Source organism: Pelodiscus sinensis, chromosome 5 (assembly GCF_049634645.1).
Source record: "Pelodiscus sinensis isolate JC-2024 chromosome 5, ASM4963464v1, whole genome shotgun sequence".
NCBI classification, from domain to species: Eukaryota; Metazoa; Chordata; order Testudines; family Trionychidae; genus Pelodiscus; species Pelodiscus sinensis.
Window position 1 is genome coordinate 85,606,356 of NC_134715.1, and position 24,148 is coordinate 85,630,503.

At 44.5% G+C, this 24,148-nt stretch overlaps 1 protein-coding gene across 1 annotated transcript in view; it reads left to right on the top strand.

The window, feature by feature from the left end:
• Window positions 1-962: 962 nt before the first annotated feature.
• The window catches only part of CHIC2 (cysteine rich hydrophobic domain 2), a 29,525-nt gene continuing 6,339 nt past the window's right edge, over window positions 963-24,148 (top strand). The window contains exons 1-3 of the mRNA XM_075930413.1: window positions 963-1,261; window positions 10,264-10,318; window positions 10,505-10,660. Coding sequence (XP_075786528.1) covers window positions 1,143-1,261; window positions 10,264-10,318; window positions 10,505-10,660 — 330 coding nt within the window. The 5' untranslated portion in view covers window positions 963-1,142. The remainder of the gene's footprint in view (window positions 1,262-10,263; window positions 10,319-10,504; window positions 10,661-24,148) is intronic.

A 24,148-nucleotide genomic window follows, 5' to 3' on the forward strand; every position in this document is an offset into this window, starting at 1 on the left:
ACCACCTAGCCACACTCTGGCCTTATCCCAGCCTATCCTATGGTTCTATTCCTGGCCACGCTCCAGCTGCACCTCTGGTCCCACTTCCAGCCATGTCCATGGGGCACAGGATACTGGAGTACTCCTAGGTTTTTGGCATCCTGGTCCTGCACCCCTGTAACCCAGGATCCTGGCCACTAGCCCCATGACCCTGCCATCTGGGATCATAGCTGCTGGGCCCACTGCTGGCCCAGGTCCCACTCCTAACTGCTGGGTCCATACCTGGGAGCTCTGTCACTGGGCCCCACACATAGGTTTCCACCCAGCTGCCAGGCTGGGGGGGGGGGACCTGGCTGCTAGTCCCAGCTCTAGGGGGTAGTGAGGAGCATGGGCAGGTGTAAGGGGGGGGAGTGTATAGCTCAGCACCTCCCCTTTTTCTGGAGGAGAAGAATGGTTCAGGCTCTCTGTGGGGGTGGGGGAAATAGGAGAGGTGGCTCAGGCCAGCTCTAGCCAGGGGAGGGCAGAACCTGGGGTGGGGGAGAAGAATCCTAGGGCTGGACGAGACCTCAGGAGGATACCAAGTCCAGCCCCCTGCCCAAGGCAGGACCAATCCCAACAAAATCATACCGGCCAGAGCTTTGTCAAACGCGGAATTAAACACCTCTATGGATGGAGACTCCACCCCCCCCAGGTAACCCATCCCAGTGCTTCCCCCTCCTAGTGACATAATTTCCCTAATGTCCAACCTAGCCCTCCCCCGCTGTAACTGGAGAGGCGGAAAGGGGGCGGGATCCCCAAAGTGGCCTGGCCAAGCCCCGGCAGTAATTCCCTCCCCCCACTGAGCACCATTTGCCCACCCAGGCCTGGCGCCGTCAAACCACCGCCCGCGCGGCACCACCCCAGGACGGACACCCGCGCTCGCCTCCGAGCCGCGGGCCGCGCGCCGCAGGAGCCCGCCCCCATAAGCTCTCGCGAGGCCTGGGCGGCGCTGTTGCTGTGGCTCCCGCGCTGGGGGCGGCGCCACGGCCCGGCCCGGATGTTGTTGTGCCTCCTCCTCCCCGGATAGCGACGGGCGCTTCCTGCCCCTGAGTCGCAGCGACGCCGGCTCAGCCTCGCCGGGGTAGCCCGGCCGCCCCGTACCGGACACAGCGCGCGGCCCGGCCATGGCGGATTTCGACGAGATCTACGAGGAGGAGGAGGACGAGGAGCGGGCGCTGGAGGAGCAGCTGCTGAAGTATTCACCCGACCCGGTGGTGGTGCGCGGCTCTGGCCATGTCACCGTGTAAGGGCCGCGCCGGGGAAAGGGCTGGCCCGGTGCGGGCAGGCCGCGGCCATGCGATGGGGCCGGGGCGCGGGGAGACTGCGGCGAGCTGGTGCTCCAGCGCGGGGGGTGGCAGCGCTGTGCCCCGTCCAGCCCCTGCTCTGGGAGCTGGCTCGGCCCTGGCGGTGCCCCGGGCGGTTGTGAGGCGAGCGGAGTGCCTGCTGTCTGCAAGCTGGTTGGGAAGGGCCAGGCGGCTGGTTCCGCTGGAGACCCGGCCGCTCCGCTGCAAGGAGCTCGCCTACGACTCTGGCTTTGAACTTCCCAACCCAGCAAGTCGGGGGCGTGTGGCTTCTCCCTCCTCCCAGCGCTCCTTCGTAGCCAACAGTGGGGGCACCTGTGGCGTGCCCCCTGCGTCGCCTCTTGCATTTTGTAAACACTTCTGCGCGCTTGGCTAGAAATCTTCACAGGCAAATCGCCCGTTGGGGCGATAAGTAAACAAAACTGACCTGGGCCGTGACTAACAGCGGTATGCAGAGTATTAAATCCAACGATGAGCTGTCAGGAAGTGGGACGTTGGGGGAAAAATAGTTCAAGAACGTAACCTGTAGTTCTGTAGTTATTTATGCGTTTGTTAGTCACGGTGTTAGCCTCTTCCTTTTATCAAGCTCCAGCGATCTGTAGTGCTCTCAAAAGTCTTAGTAAATGAGAGCAGCCAGCCAGTCTGACCAGCACAAGCACGCCCAGCATCATTAGCTTTTGGCATGTAATAAGGGTGACTGTATTGTTGTTGAGGGTGGTTTTGGTTTTTTTGAACAGGTATAAGTGAGGGGTCTGGTGATGATTCTAAAATAAGTGTACTTAATTTCTAGTAACTTAACAGACTCAGTTGTTTTATGTGCTCTATTAAGAGTTCGTTTAAAAAAAAAGTGCTCAGTGGTAGTGGACGCTCTTAGGCACTTTTTAAAAAAATGTAAAAGATAGAATAGGCCGTAAGAAGCTTCTTCATATGCATTCACTACTGAACTGAGCTGGATTTGAGACAGTAGCATAGAAGTTAAAGACCTGTATCCTATTGTCATCTGATGTTGAGTTCTCCAAGATGCTGGGGGGTAATATTAACAGTACCGTGGTAACTTTTCATTAATACTGTTTTACTGTGTTGCTAATGTCATGGAAAATATTGATGTGGAAAGACAGATTGATTTCCTCTCTGCTGAGAAATTAAAGTTTACATAAGGGCTTTGGTGCTCATTGAAAGAGATGTTAGAGGTTGAGATGTTACCACCATCCAATGATATATGTGAAATAGTCCTGATCATATACTACATTAAAATTATAACTGTAATTATGCATTAGTTTTCAACAGTTTCATTGTTCTCATTTTAAAAGGCTTAGAATTAAAGGAAATTAAGATGCTTTTCTTCTCTCTCTTGATTGTGGGTTTTGTGGGCTAAGATCAAAGCCCGCTGGTGGGAAATCATGGAAAAGACTTCACACTTCTAGCTTGTAGAAGAAATTTGGCTCTACGCTACCAGTCCTGCCAACTGTTCATGTGAATTGTTTTCTCTTTTCTTTTCATCTCTAGTACAGGTACCGGAGCTCTTGGATGGCCAAAAGAGTTCCACAAAAGTTATTTTGAGTGGTGGTCTTCAGGTTTATATATCCCACCTAGTATTAAATATGCTCTGAGGGTACACAGCAGGGCTAATGTCGAATTAAGCTATGCAACTTAAGCTACACAACTGATTAGCTCAAATCGAAATAGCTTAATTAGGCTTTTGGCACTGTCTATACAGTGGAAAGTTGAAGGAAGACCACTCTTCCTTGGACTTCCGTTACTTGTAAAATGAGGGTTACAGGAGTCGAAGGAAGAAGTCCTCCAGCTTGCCATTATTTCCAAATAATGGTTTGGAGTGTAGACACATTCTTTTTCGGAATAATGTCAGTTATTCTGAAATAAAGCTGCTGGGTAGACATAGGCTGAATGTCCTCGCTCAGCCACCTATTTTCCCTCTCTTCCCCCAAATTACATCTATTAAATTTAATGACATCGGAGAAGATTGAACACTTCTACTGGAGTTTTTCAGCTCTCCTAATGAAACTGAAACTTTTTGTAATTCCTACTTTTCATCATGTTTCCTTTAATAAGTATTTTGACACTAGAAAATTTCAAAAGTATTTGGGATAGGATGTTAAAGCTGTTTTTCTCTTAGATTTTTGTTACAGAATTTGCATGCAAAGATTTCTTCCTTGATTTACAGAAATGTGCATTTTGGAGGTTTGGAAAATTTTATCACAGATCTAGCAAGCAAAAGCAATACTTATTATTCTCTCTGTGCAATTTAAAAATGTTGCTGACTATATTTGTAGTTAAAAACTTCCTCCTTCATAGTCTGTTGTCATATCCTTTCTGATCTTGCAATGGAGTTGTAATATTGAATTTATATTATCAGTAATTTTTATGACTATAGATTAACGTGTCAAAGCCAATTATTACTTGAATGTTATCCAACAGAAGGAGAGATGGGTTGTGTGTGAAAGAATCCTTAGTCTTTAAAAAAAAAAAACACACAAAAAAACCCCACACCATCTTAGAAAAAAATAACAAAGGGAATGCAGGTGAATACTGTCCAAATAAAATGTTTAATGCAGAGGTAATCAACTATTATTTGTCAAGGTCCAAATTTCTTTGTCAAAATATAGTCAAGATCCAGACTCCAGAGAAAATCTGGACTCCCTAACTGACCCTGGGCTCCCTGTGGCATTTCTGCAGAACCAGGAGTCAGCTGGGGAGTCCCCAGCTGTTGCTGGGCTCCATGTGACGCTGCCACTTTGAAATGCCGCACTGGAGCCCGAGATTACCTGGGGAGTTCCCAGCTGACCCCGGATTTGGGGAAAATGCTGCACAGAGTCCAAGGTTGACCCCAGGCTCGCTCTACTTGGCATTTCAAAGCGGCAGCACAGCATGGAGCCTGGGATCAGCGGGGGAATTAGTGCTGTTCAGTGTTGTGGTTCTAGATTAACTGGAATTGATTTTTAAAGACACCTTACGATTGTTGCAGAAGCGGACGTTCATATTTTTCCCCACCATATCACTGCAGAGCACAGTTAAGGATACTTGCATGCCTTATTTTCATATTTCCATACTTTAATATGTTTGGATTTCTTTTGAGTTTGAATACTCATGAAATTCAGAATTAGTGCTTGTTTTGTAAATAAATACAATATCCTTGTGCTATTTACCCTTAAGTTACTGATGTATGTGCTCTACTTCATCTCCACTTTAAAGTCATTTTTAGGGATGTTAGCATTTAGTCATTTAAGCGATTAACTGATAAGCCTGGGTTTACTGGTTAATCCAAACGACTACCCCCATTCCCATGCTGCCCCTTTATCAGAGGCACTAAGGCCGGGGGAGGTGAGAGCCAGTGCCTGTGGAGAGCTGGCTTTTGAGTCAGCTTCCCATGAGTACCGGATCTTTCGAAACTGTCCCCCCCCCTCCAACCCATGCTGTTACCTCTGATTAGCGAAGCAGCAGCACAGAGGGTGAGGGGGCACTTTGTATGTGTGGGGAGCCAGCTTTTAAGCTGGTTCTCCGTGTGTACCGGCTCCACAGAGCCGTCGCCCCCTCCCCCACCCGGCTGCCACCCACAAAAGTAGTGGGGAGTGCAGTTGGGAGCTAGTGCTCAGGGAAGGAGCCGGCTTTGCAGGGATGCCTCCCCCCCACCCCTTTGTGCTACCCCAAGAGGCAGCAGCACAGTGTGGTAGGGGACTACCTTGGGGGGGGGGGGCTCGGAGGACCATAGAATAATCATGTAACTGCTAAGATTTGGTGTGGTTACATGATTATTAAATTAAACAACATCTAACATCCCTAGTTGTTTTATTTTTCTCTTGAAATGATGTTGGATGATGTTTTGTAATTAAATTTTTTCACATGAACATTAACTAATGCTACAAAGTGACATTTCTAACTAAGGATGTTAGCAGCTAGTCAGCACAGCCAGACCATCAGTTAACCGATATACCATTAACGTCCCTACTCTATGGTAGAGATGTAATAGTATAGTCAACTAACCGATTAACTGATAAGCAAAAGCTATAGACTACATGCATTCCCCGCCTTCCACCAGTACATTTTTTAGCAGGCTGGCCAGCAGCCCAGCTTAGTCCCAGCTTTCACCTGGTCTGGGACCAATCCCTACTGTGGCTCTGAATTTCAAGTGTATTAGGAACCAGGTGGGCAGGCAGCCCGGCTCAGTTTCGGCTCATGCTGGGTTTGGGAGCACAGATCCCCAATGGACAGGGGCTGCTGATGCCTCTGTATCAGCTGGTTTTTAAACTGGCTCCCTTCCTGGACCAGCTCCCGCCTGGCACCCTACGCTGTTGCCTCTGATACAGAAGCTGCAGGGCCAAGGGGCAGAGAGCTCCTTGGGAGTGGGGGTGGAGTGCACTGGCTGCAGGCCTCACCCCTGGGGAATAATGAATAGTTGAGTAACCGATAAGAATTCATGAGGTTAATCAATATTTAACATCCCTAGTCTACGGCCATATCTCCAAGTTTTCTCTTGAGGTCAGTGACAGAAATCCCGATCTTTTAATTTTTACAATGTCAGTTTCAGCAGTCCTCTTTTTTTCACCTTATTTACTTTAAGCTGAAAATGAGATCTAGTCAGTCTGGAAGACTGTACCATAGTTGCCTGAATCATAAAAGTTCTTCAGCATTTGCTTCCAGCCCTGCATCTACATTATATGCTCTTCATAAAACAATAGTTTTAAAGTTCCTAGAGAACTTCTCTATCCCACTGTGTTTTGTGTTTTCCTGCTTTTCAGCATTTGAGAGGGTGTTTTTCCTAATTTTTTCAAATATGGAAATGGTTTGCTTTGGACTGAGTTTTACAAATAATCGCAGAAGGGTAAATCCTTCAAATTCAAATCCATACTGAAAGGCAACTCATCTACTCCCATCTTTGTGTGGTTTTTTTGTTTGTTTTTTTTGTTTTTTAACAAGACAGTAAATACACCAAGGAATTCAGTTCTTGTATTCTTACCCCAAGTTTAGAAAATGCTTCCATTAACATGTTTAATGTACATCAGCCAAAAGTTGTAAATAGAGTAACCAATCTCAAATAAATAAATAGATTTTTATCTCTGTCTGTGTTTGTTTAAAAAACAGGATTGTTGAGCAAATACATTCATTTCCACTATCCTGAGTTTGAAGTAAAATTAAGGGATTGTCTACACTATCAAGTTATTGCACTGAAACTTTCTTGCTCAAGTGTGTGAAAAATGACCCCTCTGAATGCAGCAAGTTTCAGTGCAGTAACTTGCCAGTGTAAATGGTCTCCCAGCACTGGGAGCTACACTGCTCATAAAAGTGGTTTTACTAAAGTACTAGGATAGCTCTCTCCTAGTGCTGGTGTTGCAACCACACCATCATTTTTAAGTACAGGCAGTCCCCGGGTTACATGGATCCGATTTACATCAGATCCCTACTTACAAACAGGGTGAGGCAACCCTGCACTAGCTGCTTCCCTCCAGCAGACCAGGGAGATGCGAAGCTAGAGCCCGCCCCCCCCCCCCCCCCCAGCAGACCAGGGAGACGCGGAGTGGCTTTTCTCAGCAGACACCTCAGCTTGAGAATAAAGGACTGAGGGAAGTGAGGTGTGGGAGAATAAAACTGAGCTCTGGAGAAATGTTTGGCTAGAGTTTCCCCTATAATATGTACCAGTTCCGACTTACATACAAATTCAACTTAAGAAAAAACCTACAGTCCCTATCTTGTACGTAACCTGGGGACTGCCTGTACTGTAGTCCATGGCAGCACGTCAGTGCTGCAAGTGTAGAGCCTAAGTAGTAAATCTCAAGAGTAGACTACCGTTTAATTAAATTATATATTTAAGGTAGGGGATAAATTTGATTCTCTAGCAGTAAAAACATCCCATTGAAAGGGATTCTGAAACCTCGAGGCATATTTACTAAACTGTTGTGATTAAGATGAAGTGACTGAATCCCAACCAATGTCATCGTAGAACAAGAGTTAGAAAATGGCAGTCCAAAGAAGGAAATACCTGTGCAATATATTTCCAAAATGTAGCACAGCAGTGCATATCAAGTCGTACATGTTAATTAAATGAATGTAATAGTCATATTATGTATTGCTGTGGAATCTAATCCTGTTGTCATTGCACAGTGACTTATATAATGTATTATTGACTTGATTCATGCAGCTGTGGCTGTAATTTTTTTTTTTTATTTAAGCTAGTATGTTGATAGTTAAAGTTAGGAATGTTAGATGTCGTTTCATTTAATAATCGTGTAACTGCACCAACTCTGAGCAGTTATATGATTATTTGGTGGTCCCTGGGGCCAGGACCAGCAGCCAGTGCACTCCTGGCCCTGCTCCCAGGGAGTCCCCTATGTACAGGATAGCAGCAGCCTCTGTGTGGGGAGGCTCCCCCAAGCCTCTTTTAAGCGGGCTTCCCAAGAACCGGCTCCCACGTGCCTCCCCCCCCCCCATCACCTCTGTGGAAGGCAGCAGGGGAGGGCAGCTGGCTCCACAGGAGCCAATATATACGGGGAGTACTAGCATGTACTAGCTCCCACCTGCCTCCCTCACTATCCACGCTTCTGCCTCTCTATCAGAGGCATTAGGGTTGGGGTGGGGGCAAGCAGCTCGGTGTGATCCGGTGCTCGTGGGGACCGCCTCAGCCCCTCCCCTCCCCTCCCCTCCCCTTCTGTGCTGCCTCTGATAGAGAGGCAGCAAGGGGGGACTGCATATAGTCATTAGGATTAACTGATAAGCCTGAGCAACAAGAGCGGGGGAGAAGAGGGAACACTTCAAAGTGGCAGCTCCACTTGGAGCTCGGGCCAGACCCCAAGCTCCACATGGCATTTCAAAGCAGCAGTGCTGCATGGAGCCTGGAGTCAATGGGTGAGTCCCCAGCTGATCCTGGGCTCCACGCTGCCCTGCCACTTTGAAATGCTGTGTGCAGCCTGGGGACACCCTAGCTGCCACTTTGAAGTACCCCCTCCTCATCTCCTCTCTTCTCCCCCCCCCCCCCCACTTCCTCTATCAGAAAGAGACAGCAAGGGAGGGAGAGAAGCAACCAGTTGACTAGCATGACAACTATCCAATAAGCATTTGCTTATCAGATAAAAACTAGTTGACTCACATCCCTAGTTCAGGAAGGTACTGTTTCCACGCCAGCAGAAAAACTCCTTCTGTAGGTGTATGATGCATCCACACTAGAGGGTTATCATAGAATACTAGGACTGGAATGGACCTCGAGAGGTCATCGAGTCCAGTCCCCTACCCCCATGGCAGGACCAAATACTGTCTAGACCATCCCTGATAGACATTTATCTAACCTACTCTTAAATATATCCAGAGATCCCTGGGCAATTTATTCCAGTGTTTAACCGCCCTGACAGATGGAGATTCCACAACCTCCCTGGGCAATTTATTCCAGTGTTTAACCGCCCTGACAGTTAGGAACTTTTTCCTAATGTCCAACCTAAACCTCCCTTGCTGCAGTTTAAGCCCATTGTTTCTTGTTCTATCCTCAGAGGCCAAGATGGACAAGTTTTCTCCCTCCTCATGACACCCTTTTAGATACCTGAAAATGGCTATCATATCCCCCCTCGGTCTTCTCTTTTCTAAACTAAACAAACCCAATTCTTTCAGCCTTCCTTCATAGGTCATGTTCTCTAGACCTTTAATCATTCTTGTTGCTCTTCTCTGGACCCTCTCCAATTTCTCCACATCCTTCTTGAAATGCGGTGCCCAGAACTGGACACAATACTCCAGCTGACGCCTAACCAGCGCAGAGTAGAGCGGAAGAATGACTTCTCGTGTCTTGCTCACAACACACCTGTTAATGCATCTCAGAATCATGTTTGCTTTTTTTGCAACAGCATCACATTGCTGACTCATATTCAGCTTGTGGTCCACTATAACCCCTAGATTCCTTTTTTGCCGTACTCCTCCCTGGACTGTCGCTTCCCATTCTGTATGTGTGAAACTGATTGTTCCTTCCTAAGTGGAGCACTTTACATTTGTCTTTATTAAACTTCATCCTGTTTACCTCAGACCATTTCTCCATTTGTCCAGATCATTTTGAATTATGACCCTATCCTCCAGAGCAGTCGCAACCCCTCCCAGCTTGGTATCATCTGCAAACTTAATAAGCGTACTTTCTATGCCAGTATCTAAATTGTTGATGAAGAGAGACAGTCCCAAAACAGACCCCTGCGGAACCCCACTTGTTATACCTTTCCGCAGGATTGTGAACCATTAATAACTACTCTCTGAGTACGGTTATCCATCCAGTTATGCACCCACCTTATAGTAGCCCCATCTAAGTTATATTTGCCTAGTTTATTGATAAGAATATCGTGCGAGACCATATCAAACACCTTACTAACATCTAGGTATACCACATCCACTTCTTCTCCCGTATCCACAAGGCTCATTATCCTATCAAAGAAAGCTATCAGATTGGTTTGACATGATTTATTCTTTACAAATTCATGCTGGCTGTTCCCTATCTCCTTGCCACCTTCCAAGTGTTTACAGATGATTTCCTTAATTACTTGCTCCATTATCTTCCCTGGCACAGAAGTTAAACTAACTGGTCTGTAGTTTCCTGGGTCGTTCTTATTTCCTTTTTTTATAAATGAGCACTATATTTGCCTTTTTTAGTCTTCTGCCTTCTCCAGTCTTCTCCAGTTATGCTGACATAGGTTATGTTGTACAGACATACCAAAAATAGATTACATAAAGTGTATGTCAGAGTAAAAAAAGATGGAAAAAGGCAAGCTTTTTTTCTTCTAAACTTCTTCAGTTATGGTAATTTTAGAAGTTTTTTTTTAACAATAATAGATATATTTTCAGATAGAAATGTGATGATTTTTTTTTAATTTGGTTTGCTTTTGGAAAGGAGCCTTCATAATGACATGTTTGTTAATCTCTTCATTGAATTATTGTGTTTCTGATATGATCTGTTTTTATTCCTTTTCAGGTTTGGACTAAGCAACAAATTTGAAGCTGAATTTCCTTCATCATTGACAGGAAAGGTGAGCCTCTATGGATAAGAATCAGTTACAAATGTACTATAAGAGTCTCTAAAACTTAGAATTTGGGTAACAAGATTTTGCTACTAGAAAAGATTATTTGGGTTTTTACATGTAGTTGACTTTGCAGGAATACTCATCGTTTAAATTATACTGCAGTAGTACTGTATTTTTTTTTCCCCCTCACAGGTTGCACCTGAAGAATTTAAAGCCAGCATCAGCAGAGTTAACAGTTGTCTTAAGAAGAACCTTCCAGTTAATGTCCGATGGCTACTTTGTGGCTGCCTTTGTTGCTGCTGTACATTAGGTTGTAGTATGTGGCCGGTTATTTGCCTGAGTAAAAGAGTAAGTTGGACTATATTATCATTTGGCACAACTTGCTGTAAATTGTGATTTGGCTTTGTTTGTGTATTGGTTTTTTGTTCCTTTTCAAAACTCTGCATGTAGTTGTTGGGACCTGGCGCGAGACAGGACTGAGCCAGCATGCCTGATCGCTGGCTCTTAAACACCTTTAAGCGCTGAGCCACTTACGGGTTGATCATGTAACGGATGATATTGTTGTCTGCTACATGATTATCGAATTATATGCTTCCTAACATCCCTAGTGCAAAAGTGAATTTTACGTGCTTCAGTATGGAATTGAAGTGTGACACACAGGGTTGCCAGATAGTTTCACTAAAAATACCAAACATGGTTTGGGGGGGAGGGGGGGAAGGGAGTGGGAAGGGGAGAAGGGACCAAAGAAAACAGGGACCAAAGGTGTTGAGCAAAAAAAAGTCACCATGCCTTTAAATCCCCATGCTCCCTCCTCCCCCTACCAGACATGGCAGGGAAGAATGTTTCCTGCGGCCTTCCGTCTGAGACAAATAGAAAACACCGGACATTTTACATGTCCGGTATTTTCTGTTTTTTTTTTTTTTTTTACCGGATAGAAGACGCAATTACCAGACTGTCCGGGCCCATACCGGACACCTGGCAAACCTAGTGACACATCACCTCTGTATTTGTGCACATAACACAATTGATGGGTTGGGGCTGAGAGGTGCAGCATGTGGGAGGTTGTCCAAACATTAATGAGGGAGGTTTGGTCATAACTGAGCTACTGCAAGCAGCATAACCTATTCAGGCCATCCATGTCCATCGGGACTTGTATACCCATTTCTCATTATGTACTGCCCTTACAAGGAGTAAATTAAATAGGCTTCAGAGTGAGGTATCTTTCTCATTAGCCTAACTCAGCGATGAACAACCAAGTCTATTGAGTGGTCCTCATGATTGGCCCCCAGATCTCAGCGGGATGCAAGACTGACATAACCAAGACAGTTAGTCTCCCTGGATAGGGTAGTTTTGCTATCTAGAACTTGTGGGATGTGCCAATAGCTGCACTTGATTGGATGCAGAGGGAGCACACAGTTTTTTCAGTCAACGTTGTATGTGATCAGCATTCACCTCAGCTCACATGCCTGTGCTTTATGTGCATGTCACTTTAGAACACCTGTAAGGGGGGGGAAAAATCTGTGTGAATGGAACACAATGGAATGTGGCAGTCCTGCACATGGACAACCCCTCACACTGGGGTATTATGTCTTCGAGGCGCGTTCTCAGGGTGGCAGATTGAGGAAGTCTTCCATGGAGTGAGCTTGAGGAGTTGCACTGAATAGTATGGAATAAAGTGCTGTGAACTACCAGTACCTAGAAGAATCAATACTTGATTTCAAACCAAGGCAGACAGAGCTTGCTAAGCCATTTTAGGCACATCTGTTTTGGGGTGCGTCTACATAGCACCCTAAACTCGAAATAAGATATGCAATTAGCGTTACGCAAATTGTGTATCTTATTTTGAAATTTGAAATAACCCTTGTGGACTGAGGGTTACAGTGATGTTGAAATAGCGTGCCCTTTATTTAAAAAATTATTTCGAAATGATGGGCAGCTTGTTAAGATGTGGGGTGGCTGTTTTGGGATACCTCTGGTATCCTAAAATAGCTGTGCAGTGTCAACTTACACTAGGAGAAAGATTCATGGAGGATAGAGGTGTCACTGGCTATTAGCCAAGATGCTTAGGGACTGAAGCCTGTGCACTGGGTGTCCCTAAACCTGTAACTGCCGGAAGGAGACAAAAGATGGGTCACTTGATAATTGCCTTGTTTTGGTAATACCGTCTGAGGCATCTAGCACTGGCCATTGTCAGAAAGCAGAGTAATGGGTTAGATCCATGATATCCAACCAGTCTGAAGCAGTAGCCAGTACAGTGGCTACTGCTGTAGTGAACTAGTCACACTCAACTGCCAAATAGCCACATGTGGCTAGTGTGTTGGTCACCAGGGTCTAGATGGATCATTAGGCTGACCCATGATGGCCTTGCTTATGTTCCTATTGTGTATCTGTCCATACATGTATTTTGACACTTTCTGGAGATTATTGTATCATCTGGAGATTACCAGCACATTTTATTTGTCAAAAGTTAATGAAGGGAATAGTATAGGTTGTACCTCCATACATCGGATGTTCCTGGACCACAGAGCCTAGGTATAGGAAGGTTGTGCCATGGGGCAGAAGCTGCAGTGAGGACACGGAGACTTAGCTGGGAGCCAGGGGGCAGGGCGCGGAGGGGTGGGTGGCGCAGCATGGAGCTCTGGCCACTGCGGCCAGGTGGTAGCGGGGGCCTGGCAGCAGCAGCTGTGGAACTCTGGCCCCGGAGCTCCGGCAGTGACGGTAGCCAGGGGCTCTGTCCCTGGCTGCAGAGCTCTGACTTCAGTGGCAGCCAGGTCCAGGCAGGCAGCTGTGGGGCTAGGCTGGAGCCCTAGCTGGGGGCAGCAGGACAGTATGGGCCATGTTGGGAGGGACCTCCCTTTGTCCAGCAAATCCCTTTGTACAGTACTAGTCAGGTCCTGAGGTTGCTGGATGAAGGAGGTCCAACCTATACTTTATATTGTCCACATGTACCTAAAATTTACAGTTGGTGATGAACTGATATTTGCATGAATTGTTTGCAAAGGTACAATACACCAGTAGATATGATGTATGATCTATAAACTAAAACAATAAGAATGTTGAAGAAGGTTGCAAAACAAACTATTTTGGGTTTTTTCCTGCTTTATATCAGACAGATGAACACACTTGTGTGGTTTTAGTGGCTTTCATTTTCTTATAATACAGCTTATATTTATGTCCTTGTACTGTTTACAACTATCTTAAAGAATTTTTAGGTTTTTTAATATTCTCAGTTGTGTACTGTATTTTTCTTTTATTCCCTATAACACCCTAAATGTTTTTTGGGTCTTACCAAGTCTCTGTTCTTCTGATTTCATGGTAGCTGCCATCAACAGTCACATGATAGAACAATCCTCTGACTTTTAAAAAATAATTTAAAGCAGGAAGGGCATTTTTACTAGTGGGTTCTTGGCTTGGGAAATCACTACCTTATCTTTGTAGTATCAAAGGCCAGTTTTGGTAAACTGCAGGGTACTCTTCAAAGACCTGCCTCTCTCCTTCCCCCAGGCTTTTTTGGGGAAGTAGAAAAATGAGTAAATGCTGAGTGAAGTTTTGGTAAATGCCCAAGGGAGTATCTTTTTATTTTGCAATCTTTTTTGTTGTTGTTTTTTTTTTGTTAAATGATTACTTTTTAAAATGAAAGCATCTATATGAATATGAAATAAATTGCAAGATATTTAGTAGTATCTATCTCTTGTGTATTAAAGTTCATATGTATTTAAAAAATAACATTCTAAAGTTGACTCAGAGTCCAACATACTAAGAAGTCAATAAGGAATGCTACAATGTGAACATTATACAGTAAAACCTGTGTTAACCAGAATGCCCTAATTCCCGAGCTTTCCGGTTATCTAAAAATTCCGGTTATCTGAGGGTGTCATCAACCTAGGAAAAACCAATGAACAATAAGAGTAAAACTCAAGTTTTTAATATTGGTAGTTTTGTATTGTGAGGAAGTTGGTGTCACATTTCTGTTTTCAGTTAAAGATTAGTACTACTTAAATAAAAAATTGTTAAGCCAATCATGGTAAACCAAGCCAAGCCGGTGCGCCTGAAAATATGACACTATTGTGATTCGGGGCAATGCCAGTTAACAAAGTTTTCTGGTTAACAGAGTGCCGGATAACAACGCTTTCACTGTCATAATTTTATGTATTTTGAATTAAAGATGTTAAGGACTTGTTGACTAGTCAATTCCCTCCACCCCCCTTGCTGTCTCCATCAGATAGAGGCAGCAAAGGGGGCGGGAAGGGGAGGTACTTCAAAGCAGCAGCCCCGGCGGAAGATCTGGTGAAGATGCTGGAAAACTTTTCATCACCAGTCCCACTGTAGGGAACAAGAGAATGAGTCGAGGTGGGCCAGAGATCCCTGGTTACACACAGCCGACCCCTCTGTGCAGGCAGCCTGTGCTGAAGAGGAGCCTGAGTCGGGCTGGAGCTGAAGGGGACTTTCCGGGGATGCTGTGGTCGAGGATTGCAAAGCATTGGCTGAACTGTATGGAGGAAACTTGCTTAGCACATGGTAACAGGCACCTCCCAGGGCCTTAGACCTCCTTGGAGTGAGGCTGTGGCCTGCTGAGTAGATGCTGGCAATTAGCACGCCCTTCTTCCCCGGCTTCCAGGCCCTGGAGACTGATCGTGGCATTTCAAAGGGGCAGCGCCGCATGGAGCCCAGAGTCATCCCCTTGTGGTGCTGCTTTGAAACGCTGAGGCAGAGTTTCAAAGGGGCAGTGCCGCACAGCTGAGCCCGTGATCAGCTGTGCGATGCTGCCCCTTTGAAATGCCGCTGTGGCATTTTCATGGAGCCTGGTGTCAGCTGGACACAGAGATGGCGGTTCTGTGGAAACCTGGGTTCCGCGGAAATGCTGCAGGGAGCCCAGGATCAGGTGGGGAGACCCCAGATGACCTGGGCTCCACATGGCATTTCAAAGCAGCAGCTCAGCATGGAGCCCAGGGTCAGCAGGGGACTCTGAGTCCCTTGCTGACCCCAGACTCCATTAGGGCGCTCCCACTGGAGACTCTTGTACATTTCAAAACTGGCACCCGCATGTAGCCAGGAATCAGCAGGACTTCCCACTGGCCCGAGGCTACATGCAGAGTTCCGCGTTCCTCCTTTGAAATGTACAAGAGCCCCAGCAGGAAATTCCATTAACTACTCAACTAGTAAATTACGCAATATTTAACATCCTTATTTAGAATAAAGTTATATATATGTTTCAGTTTGGGTGATAGATATGCCTTTCAAATATAAGAACAGCCATTTTTTAAAAATGTTATCAGTGAATTGTTTGCTGACTTTTTAAAGATCTTTTTGAATTAATTGTATGTTGGAATTATGCCTTTGAAAACTTTTAATAGTAATCCATAAAGGATATATATGTCTACCACATCATGGCAATATTTGAAATGTTTTAGATATAAACAAACTATAATGTCTAGTTTATTTTTGAAATCTACTACATAAGTTATATTGACCATAATATTTACTTAAAAATAAAAAACATTTAAACAGTGATTAGGGATGTTAGATATCGTGTAATTGAATAGTCATGTAACTGCTTGCAGTTTTAAGGGTTACACGATTATTCGATAGTCTCCACAGGCAGGGCTGGCAGCCAATGTACTCCCATCCCCATTCTCGAGGAGCCCCCTGCCACCTCATGCTGCTGCCTCTGTATCAGATGGGGGAGCACAGGGTGGCAGGCAGGAGCCAGTCCACCGGGGAGCCAGTTTAAATACTTTTGGTACAAATCAGCTGCCCGATTCATCATGCTGCTACCTCTGTGGGCAGCAGCCCCTCATAGAGGCAACAGGGCGGGGGGGGGGGCAGGAGAGTAGCTTTAAGACAGCTCCCCCCAGCACTGGCTCTTGCCTGCCTTGAAGCAGCAAGTGGGAGGGCAGGGAAGTCCAGAGAGTATTGCCTCTAGCCTGCCCCTCCTCACCCTCCATGCTGCTGCCTCTCTATCAGAGGCAGCAGTGTGAGGGAGAGGGGAGCAGTGGGAGGCAGATCTGGTGTTCATGAGGAGCCTGCTTAAAACAGCTCTTCACAGGCACCAGCTCCCATTCTCCCCCACTTTGCTGCCTCTGCAGAGGCAGCAAAGGGCAGGGGGGAGTACAGGTAGTCGACAGGATTAACAGATGAGACCACGCTTATCAGTTAATCATGTAGGTGACTAATAGTGGTGTGGGTCTAGTCAAAGCATTCATTACTTATGGTGATGGCATCTGCCAACAAAAATAATCCCAGCAAAGCATAATTAACCAATCTGAAATGGAAAGTACAGAAAATCAAAGGAAAACAAATATAATGTTATAGAGAAGCAAAGAGTATAAAAACATAACAGTAATAAATTACATTGAAATAATTTAGTAATAGAAATGTAGCCATGTTAGTCTGGTGTAGCTGAAGCAAAATGCAGGACTATGTAGCACTTTGAAGACTAACAAGATGGTTTATTAGATGATGAGCTACCATATATACCAAAGGATACAATTAAAAAAAATGAACACATATGAAAAGGACAAATCACATTTCAGAACAGAAGGGGGATGCGGGCGGGGGGGGGGGGGGAGGAAGGTAAGTGTCTGTGAATTAATGATATTAGACTTTCCCCACCTCTAATATCATTAATTCACAGACACTTACCTTCTCCCCCCCCCCGCATCCCCCTTCTGTTCTGAAATGTGATTTGTCCTTTTCATATGTGTTCATTTTTTTAATTGTATCCTTTGGTATATATGGTTGTGACTGTTTTATTCCACTATTTGATCTGAGGAAGTGGGTCTGGCCCACAAAAGCTCAGCATCTAATAAACCATCTTGTTAGTCTTTAAAGTGCTACATAGTCCTGCATTTTGATTGAAATAATTTGTTTGAATGAAATAAGTCCAGTATGTGTCCCTTGCCATGAAAGGAAATATCCTCTTTTGGCCCCAATGAAAAGGAAGCAAAAGAATATATTGGTGAGAGCCGAAAAGAAAAAAACCTCTGTCCTAAAGACATTGTAATTAGAGCTGTGGAAATCACTTGGTGCGGCTTTTGTTGTCGTTGTTGTTCGTTATCAGTTCTGAAAAATTAGGAAGAAGGTAAAATTAGTTTGACCCGAACTGAAAATGACAGTTTTTAGCATTTTGGGCACACTGAAAAAGTTCTTTACTTGATTGACTGAACAGCGGTGATGGTAGAGCCCCCCTGTATTCTTCCTTTATGGTAGCACCTCCAGGAGCAGAGACTTGAAGCCAGATTTCCCCTCCTCTTCCTGGGTGGTGTGCTCAAACCACCCAGACTCATAGGGTGTTCAGTGGTTGGTGTGTCTCAATTTCTGTGCGGAAATTGTCCCATTTGATATGAAACTGTTGAGTATTCAATGGCATGGGGACTGGAACCCATGTCTCCTGCCCACCCATATCCTCTGCTCAGTGTTGTAGCCATCAGATTATAGAGCCCCTCTCTGTCTCTCTATCACTCTTTTTGCTCTCATCCAGTGATTGTGGTTCACCAGGGATCTAAAAGGCCATGAATTAAAACCCTTCATGTTGCTGAGGTACAGGGAGATTGTAAATGGCATTTTTTCTTTGAATGTGCATACCAAGTGCTTATCACCTCCCATGGTGCCAAGCCACATATGCATCTCTGAATCTCTCTAACTCCACACAGCCCCTCTCACTTCCACCAAACCACAGCTGTAGCTCCTGGAACATTTGATTAGTGGAGCAGGGATGTGAAGTGGTAGGGAGAGCATAGCTTTCTAGGGGGTGCTTGAAAAAGTGGTCGTCAAGCTGACCGGGGAACCTCTGGTGGAATAAGCAGAGCAGAGGATGGCTGCATTCTGATGAATAGGGGGATCCTCTATTACTCCCCTATTTTCACCCCAAGCAAGCCCAATGCATCCTATTCCCTCACCAATCCAGCTTTTAGGCCAGGAGTGGGAAACTTTTTATTGGATTGGGGGGCCTCTAACCCACAGAAAAATTAGTCGGGAGCCGCACACAAGTGAGAAGCAAAAGAAAAAACCCTCTCTGACACATCCCACGACTGAGAAGCAGAAAGACACTCCCCTCACACAACAGAGCCTAGGGGGCTCCAGGCTAGTAGATTTTGTGTGCTCCAGCCCCACGGGAGATGGGGGTTGGAGCACCAACACAGGCTCCCCAGGGCTGGGTGGGGGACAAGCCTTAAGGACTGGATTTGGGCAAGCCAGTTCCCCACCCCGTACCCTGACAGTGGCCAATGCCAGGTGTTCAAGAGGGAGTGAATCGAACCGGTAATGACCAAGCAATCTCTCTCCTGCCATCCATCTCCACCCTCTGACAAACAGAGGTTGGGAACACCATTCCTTACTCATACTGGCTAATAGCCATTTATGGATTTAACCTCCAGGAATTTATCTAGTTCTCTTTTAAACCCTGTTATAGTCCTAACCTTCACTGCCTCCTCAAGCAAGGAGTTCCATAGATTGACTATGCGCTGTGTGAAGAAGAACTTCTTTTTATTTGTTTTCAACCTGGTGCCCATTAATTTCATTTGGTGGCCCCTAGTTCTTGTATTATGGAAACAAGTAAATAACTTTTCCTTATTCACTTTCTCCACACCACTCATGATTTTATATACCTCTATCATATCTCCCTTTAGTCTCTTCTTTTCCAAGCTGAAAAGTCCCAGTCTCTTTAATCTCTCCTCATATGGGACCCGTTCCTAACCCCCTAATCATTCTAGTTGCCCTTCTTTGAATCTTTTCTAATGCCAGTATATCTTTTTTGAGATGAGGAGACCACATCCAGATGTGGGCGTACCATGGATTTATGCAAGGGCAATAAGATATTCTCTGTCTTATTTTCTATTCCTTTTTCAGTGATTCCTAACATCCTGTTTGCTTTTTTGATTGCCGCTGCACACTGCAAGGATGTCTTCAGAGAACGATGACTCCAAGATCTCTTTCCTGATTAGCTGTAGCTAAATTAGCCCCCATTATATTATATGTATAGTTGGGATTATTTTTCCCAATGTGCATTACTTTACATTTATCCACATTAAATTTCATTTGCCATTTTGTTGCCCAGTCACTTAGTTTGGGTTCACATGTATCCTGGTCATAGACGAGGGTTGTGGTGGATAGTAATGCTCATTGGCAGGAGTGTGTTGAGGAACAAGGTTGTAGGAGACCTTGGGAGGAGTTGCAGCTGTATGCAGAGCCAGAAGAAGAAGTGGAACTCGGGGAGTACAGCATAGGAAAGATATTAGACATTCTCTAAGACTTCCCCAAGCACTTGCTTAGCTTGCAGTTAATGTTGCTTGGGTACTCATTATTTCAACACAAACAATAAAACCAAAGGAAATCCAACTGCACACTTGAATTGTACCTTCCACTTACCAGACCTCACTTAGATTCATGACGCTCACTGATATCCTACAATACCCAGCACTAAAAGTTAACTCTCTACAGGGCTATTTTTATGACTCAAACTGCATTCTATTGTTGCATATTTCTTGCAGAAATATGATTCCTCAGTTTTATGATACCTCAGTTTCACTCCTCCCACTGTGCCCCCACAACATAGTTCAGATATAACAATCATATGTCAACTGTTCCCACAGTCTCAACCTAAACACATTTCTCTAACTAATTTGGTAAGAATTGAGGTAGGCATTTGGTTGTAAGAGGGAGATGGTCTGGGTGGTGGTTTTTTGTGTTTTAATTGGGGTGATGAGAAAGTATGGGTGAAATATATTTAACTTGTGACTTTTTTTGGCTTTCATTGTGTTGGTGGATGTATACCTGAGTAACCATAACTGGAAGCTAACACAGATTTAGAGATGAAACTATAACTTATTTCTGGAAAAATTCTTTTTTAGACCAAAAGCATGCATAGATGCAGGCACAGAATAGATAAGAAGCCTTTCTGTCTTTGTATTTAGTTGAATTCCTGTGAAGATGCATAGCCACAAAGACCCCAGATGTTGCAAAATCCCAACTAAATTAGATTACTTGCATATTTGAAGTCAATCATGTTCATAAGTCTTTTCAGGAGCAGGGCGAAAAGCATTATCATTTAATTGTGTAATTGGTTATACAGACAGTCCCCGGGTTACGTACAAGATCGGGACTGTAGGTTTGTTCTTAAGTTGAATCTGTATGTAAGTCGGAACTGGCACCCAGATTCAGCCGCTGCTGAAACTGATCAGCGGCTGATTCCAGGAAGCCGGGGGCAGAGCAACTCAGCCTCGGGCTTACTGTAGTCAGCCGCTGGTCAGTTTCAGCAGCGGCTGACTTGGGGACGCCTGGGGCAGAGCAGCTGGGGTGCTGCTGCGTTGCTCCAGTAGCGCCGCTCCTCGGCACTTCTGGAGCAACCCAGCAGCGCCCCAGCTGCTCTGCCCCAGGCGTCGTGGGCAGAAAAGCCTGGTCTGATGGGGGAGGAGGCACTAGCTGCGCCCCCGCCCCCCAGCAGACCAGGGAGACGGGGAGCAAAGCCTCAGAGGACGCCCGCAGCGGGACAGCCGCGGCGCGCCTGGGCTGTCCCACTGCGGGCGGCCTCCACGGCTTTGCTCCCCGTCTCCCTGGTCTGACCAGCAGACCAAGGAGACGGGGAGCAAAGCCTCAGAGGCCGCCGTCTCCTTGGTCTGCTGGTCAGACCAGGGAGACGGGGAGCAAAGCCGCGGAGGACGCCCGCAGCGGGACAGCCCAGGCGCAGACCAGGGAGACGGGGAGCAGCTTTTCTCGCCCCGGAGAACGTGGGTGACGGCACTGCGGCTCATCTGGGCATCCTGCCGCTCCCGTCTTCCGGGGCGAGAAAAGCCCCGTTTGTAACTGCGGATCCGACATAAGTCGGATCCGCGTAACTCGGGGACTGCCTGTATTTATAAAATAATTGGTTGTCTTGGTACAGTTCTTATGGGGCATGTGTCACATCACAGTTAGCACCCTTGTTGTCAATTTCAGGAAAGAAGCCAAAGATCAAATGGTCACGAAGAATGAAGCTCCCTATTAATCCTAGAGGAATGTGAACAAAATTGAGTAGGGTGAAAAAGTTGTAATGCAACTGGCCTTCCCCTGTTGTATTTAAATAGAGGGCTTTATTCTCCAGGACTGTCAAAATTACTATTTATGAACTATACAGTCCTTTAAATATTTATACAAATATAGTATGATTAATCCTTAGGAATCCACACCTTAAAATAGGGAGATACTCAAATAGCATTATAATAAGTACAGGGTCTCTGTAATTTAATATTTGCATTGCAGTAGCATTGAGAGGCCTCCATCAGGAATTGGGTTCCCATTCAGCTAGATGCTGTAAGCATGTATGAGGAGAAGGTTATCTTGAAATTGAATGGCATGAGAGGTTAGAAGATAAATGTTGAGCAAAATTGTATGATGGGATATGTTGTGGGAAGACAAAAAAGAATGTATAACACTGGGTGCATGGAGACATTGAGGCTCAGACTCTTGGATGGCAGCTGTACCCAGATTGCCCATTTGGAACTTCGAGGGGTTTGAATTTAAAGGGTATTTTTTGGCTCTTGGAAAGAGGATACGTTTAGACTATGATCATCAAGGGAAGCATTGCTGGGGCTTTACAAGATTATGGTTTCTCTATATGGAGTAAGAAGTAGAAAAATTACTAAATGTGACTGTTATTTATCCAGAGTAAACAGAACATATATACGTTTAGTGGTTTTTCAAACCCAGTAGTTGGAAGCATAGTCAGTGGGTTTTAAAGAGATCTTCAGTAATGTAGAATTATGCAGAGCAGCTGGAATCACCGAGTATTTACAGAGGCCAGGTTTACACTAGGGGAAAAGTCAGCTTAAGATATGCAACTCCAGCTATGTGAATAACGTAACTGTAGTTGACATACTTTAGATTGAATTTCTTCAGAGTCCCCACTGTGGAAGGTCAATGGGAGAAATACTCATGTTGATTTCTCTTACTCCTTGTGAACTGGTGAGTACCAGAGTTACTAAACCCTCTAAATTAGACCATGGAAGATGGATCTTAGCAGTGTCAATCTCCAGGTAAGTGGATCAAGCCCTGATAAGTGTCCTGAAAAGAAGAGTAGAGGGGCAAAAGGGCTATTCTAGTCATCCAGAAACAGCAGTATTCAATAAGTAAGGTACATGTCCAGGGAGAAGCAGGTTGATAACAGATCTTAAAAATGTAAGTAATTTTTGATAGATAACACTGATTTGTCACACTCAGCCTACCTGAAAACCACACAAATTAAATAACTAAAAAAGTGCAACATAGCTTTTAGCTAAAGGGCTTAACTTTGCTCCCTTTGCAGAAATGGCAAAACTCTCATTGACTTAAATGGGAGCACTATCTGACTAAAAGTGTTTATTTTGGCTGTAGATTTTCTTGTGGCTGGAGGAATAATTTTTCAAACGAGGCCATCAAACATGCTCATTTTAGAAGCTGAGTCAAATCTAATTGCATGTAGGAATTCAGGATGCTATGTTTTCATATTACTGAAATGTCTCATTCAATTCTCCACCTAGAATTGATGAAGCTGAATTTGTTATGCTACTTTTTTTTTTTTTTTTAATGGAGAATAAAGATCTGGTTTGTCACATCTGTCTATACTTTTAACAGTGAAAAAACAAAAAACTTGTATTGGTAGTTGTTTACAAAATTGATTTTTAAAAAGATTTAGAGATGTGAACAGTATTAACTAACTTCCTTATAACTAAAGCTTTCTTCCACTTAATTTGTGCTTTTGTTGTTACTAACAAATAATTTGCAGTATAGGTTTTTTCTGTACACCATTGATAGAATCTATATGCTTGTCATCCCAGTATGCTGGAAACGTTACACTAAAATCAAGGGGTCCTTTCTGGTTTTGTATGTCCTCACCTGCTCCTCACTGTAAATCATTGAGATGTCAAGTGCAGTGATTAATTAAGCTGCACGTGCAAGTGCTTTTTTTCACCTGTCAAGTAGGAAAGAAGACTTGCTATAGAGAATTGTGATGCTGTTTAATTCACTTCTTTTCCCCCAAGCTGTGGAGTTTTCAGTAGAGTTTTACATTTTAAGTTTTCATTCACATTTTTATAGCTGTAATTCAGTGTTGGTTTATGAATTGTAAATCTCACAAAGCATATATACAGGGGGATAGGAAGTATTATAGTAGCAATTTTACATATGTGATCAAGACCATCTTTGTTGTAATGTGTTATCAAACGTTATATAGTCCAAATCTTACTAGCTAGAGTAGTTCTAATTGGATACAATTGATTAGTTTTTAAATAAATTGATTAAACCTACATCAGTAGTTTAACAGGTTTAATATTTGGTGGATATTTTTACTGTAATGAAGGATCTAGTACAGAAAGTATTTTTGGTCCATTCTGCATGCAACATTTTAATATTGTACGTTCAGTTTCTTGTGCATATGTAATGTATGCAATATACAGTATACTATCTACATACACATATTTGTGTTAGCCATTTTATTGGAATTTAGAAATCTAGAATATTTGTTCCACTCTTTTTCAGGCAAGTAATAAAATTAATAGATTAAGATCACAATACAATTTATTAAAAGGTCCGGGAAAGGAAGATTACAAGGTAGATTCAAAACCTGAGTCGGTTTTGCCATTGGTTTAGCAGCGGGTGGGCAGGCAGATGCCTGCTCAGAGTAGAACCTATTGCCATTTTTCACCATTGATAGAGTAGCCTTTCAGAGTCAATGAGCTCTGTCAATGTGAGCTTGTCAAGGCTACAACTTCATAGACCTGAGAGGCGGTTTGAGAGGTCAGCCCTTTTCAGGTTTGCTGTGATGCAAATGAACTTTAATGCTTAAACAACTATTGGAATTTTTATGTCTGCTCCTTGTTCTTTTTT